General features: G+C 55.1%; 1 protein-coding gene across 1 annotated transcript; it reads left to right on the plus strand.

Moving 5' to 3' along the window:
* Positions 1-1,833: 1,833 nt before the first annotated feature.
* CAOG_09036 (hypothetical protein) lies at positions 1,834-2,967 on the plus strand (the record flags this gene model as incomplete). Its single annotated transcript, XM_011272422.1, has 1 exon — positions 1,834-2,967. The coding sequence occupies one exon, from the start codon at positions 1,834-1,836 to the stop codon at positions 2,965-2,967; it is 1,134 nt and encodes a 377-aa protein (XP_011270724.1).
* Between the last annotated feature and the right edge of the window lie 41 nt (positions 2,968-3,008).

Here is a 3,008-nt window from a genome sequence, read left to right on the forward strand (position 1 = left end):
CAAGCTCTTCTTCGCATTGGAGCGAGACAAGCGGAAGAGCCAAACCATCGACCGGCTCGTGTACAACGGCCAAGAAGCGACTGAACCAGACCAAATTGCCAACACTCTGCGAGACTTCCTTGGCACACTCTACGCCAGCGAGCCCACCACTCAGGAAGACATTGACATGGTTCTGGAAGCGGCTCGCCCCAGCTACCGACTGACTAGCGACGAACAAAGCAAGCTAGGAGCTCCACTCACAGACGCTGAAATTCGGCTCGCCATCGAACGGACTCCTAAGGGCAGGTCGCCCGGCCCAGACGGACTCACGCCAGCATTCTACGCAAAATACGCCGGCATCCTTGCTGCTCCCCTGGCAGCCCTTGCCAATGTCGCGCGAGACAGAGGCAGGCTCCCAGAGTCAATGATGCGTGGCCATGTCAAGGTCCTGTACAAGAAAGGCGATCGAGCTAGCGTTGAAAACTACCGGCCAATCAGCCTGCTCAATGTCGACTGCAAAATCATCTCACGAGCATTGTGCAACCGACTCGCCAAAGTCCTGAGCAAAATCATCCCCGTCGCTCAAAATGGCTTCGTCCCAGGACGCACAATCGACGCCAACATCCACCTGTTCAGAGACATCCTCGACCTGACGCGCCACCACAAAATCCCAGGGCTCGCGGTGCTCCTGGACAGCCGCAAAGCCTTTGACCGTGTGGCTCACGACTTTCTGTACCAAGCAATGGCGGCCTACTCAATTGGCGACTCGTTCATCTCGTGGATGCGCCTCCTCAACACGGGGTGCCAATCGCACGTAGTGTACAACGCCACAGTCTCCCTCCCCTTCCCCATCCAAAGGTCGGTGAGGCAAGGCTCAGTCGAAGCACCCTTCCTGTACGCAATCTACGCAGGTGTGATCAGCGACTACATCCAGTCTCGCCGAAACATCGCCTTCCTCAATGTGCGACCACAGCTCGAGCCCCTGGTCATCAAAGCGTCGCTCTTCGCCGATGACACCACAATCTTTGTCCGCAACGACAAGGACGTGATGGCTCTCTTCAAGCACTACGAAACCGTCGGCAGAGCCAGCAACCTCGCCATCAACCAAGAAAAAACCACAATCGTCCCACTTGGTCCCCGCAGGAACGACGAGATCCCCGAGGTCTTCAAAAGCCTCGGTGTCGAATGGATTGACCGAAGCAAGACGACCAGAGTACTGGGAGTCATGCTAGGCTACGGAGACATCATCAAAGTGTCATGCCCCACTGGCATGCCTACTTACTTGCATGCATTACCTTGTATTGTTTGTCATGTCTCCCATACTGGGAATGGTTCATTCGTCAATATACCTTTATTCATGAACATTGCCTGACAATCGACGTACCTTTGCACTGACTCTGACAATTTGACGAATCAACATTTTGTCACCCAGTGTTCATCGACAGACTCTTTTCCCCGACTGCCACGACTGCTGCATCTCAAGACGCCGCAGTGATCACGACTCGTTTTCTCTCTCTTTCTGTTCTGCCACGTTTCTTTCATTTGTTTTTTCTCATTTCATTTCATTTTTCTTCGCTTCCTTCTCTTTCTCCCCTCATTCCTTGCATTTTTGTTTTCACTTTGCTTCGTTCTTCCACATTCCCCACCACGACTGCTGTGTTCGAGACACCGCAGTGATCAAGACCCCTTTTCGACCCCAGCACTGCAATCGCACTCGGCACTGCTGTGGCCGTCTTTCTTTGTTATTTTTTCCCCACATCCTCACGTGTTTTCCTTTTTCAGTTCTTTGCGGTTTTCACTTTTCTCGCACTTTTTTCTCAATCCTTTCTCCAATCTTTCATTCAAGATCTCACCATGAGCGACGCTGGCCCCTCGAACGCCAGTGGCGACACGGACACCGATAGCAACACGTCTATGCTCAGTCCCGAGCAAATGGCACAGGGTATCGAGCAAAACAATGCCGAGATCCTGGCTGAGATAGACACCAGCGTCACGGCCTCCATGAGTTTTAACGACCTGTGCAAGTTCTTCGGCGTGTCAAAGTTCGATGGCAGTGCCGACAACCTGGATCGTTTTGTGAGAAATTTTTCGAATCGTTGCAAGATGGTCTCACTGACTGAAAAGGACAAGGTTACCGTCCTCATTACCTGCTTGTCGGACTCGGCACTGGAGTTCATCATGGACGAGCTGGACGATAAACCGGGTAGCACTTCGGACGAGCTGCTGGCCGCGCTCAAGAGAAAGTTCAGCGACGAAACGACTGGAGCGCGTGCGCGCCAGCTACTGGCCGACCTGCGCTACACGGCACGCAGCGTGAAGGAAGTGGTCGAGACGGTTGAGAGGCTGAGGCGCATTCGCGGCATCAACATCACCGAGGACGGCATCAAGCAGGACTTGCTCGCAGCCCTACCGCCCGTCGTGTACGCCACCCATGCCCTCGACTGGTCCTTGGATGAGACGCTGGCGAACATCAAGGCCTCGATCCTGTATTCGATGCAATTCGAGCCGAAGCGCAGAAACAACGGCAACAGGGTGAGCGACAACACCTCCCTTGACAACAGCGACAACCGCGGTCACAACAACAGCAACAGCAACAACAGCAACAACGCCGGTCGCAATGGTGGCAACTATGCGACTTACAACAATTCGGCTCGCGGCAACGGCAACGGTAACGGCAACCGCAACGGCAACGGCAACAGGGCAGCGCACAACAACAAGCCGGGCCCGTCGCAGCGCTCGTCCTCTTCGCCAATCACTGACAAGGAGCGCGCGGAATGCTTGGCGAAAGGCCTCTGCTACAAGTGCAGGGAGCCGGGTCACATTGCCAGCAGGTGCCTCACGCGCTTCTCCAAGAAGCAGCTCGCTGCCGCCCTGTTCGCGCACTGGGCTGCCAACGACGACGACGACGACGACGACGAGCCGCAGCAGCAAGGCCAGCAGGGCCAATCCCAGCAGGGAAAAGCCCAGCCCACCGCCAGGGCCATCTGACGAGTGGGCAAGAAAACGGCGCCTTTGTTTTTCCAGCTCGT

The sequence above is a fragment of the Capsaspora owczarzaki genome, assembly GCF_000151315.2.
Source record: "Capsaspora owczarzaki ATCC 30864 unplaced genomic scaffold supercont2.13, whole genome shotgun sequence".
Lineage (NCBI taxonomy): Eukaryota > Filasterea > Ministeriida > Capsasporidae > Capsaspora > Capsaspora owczarzaki.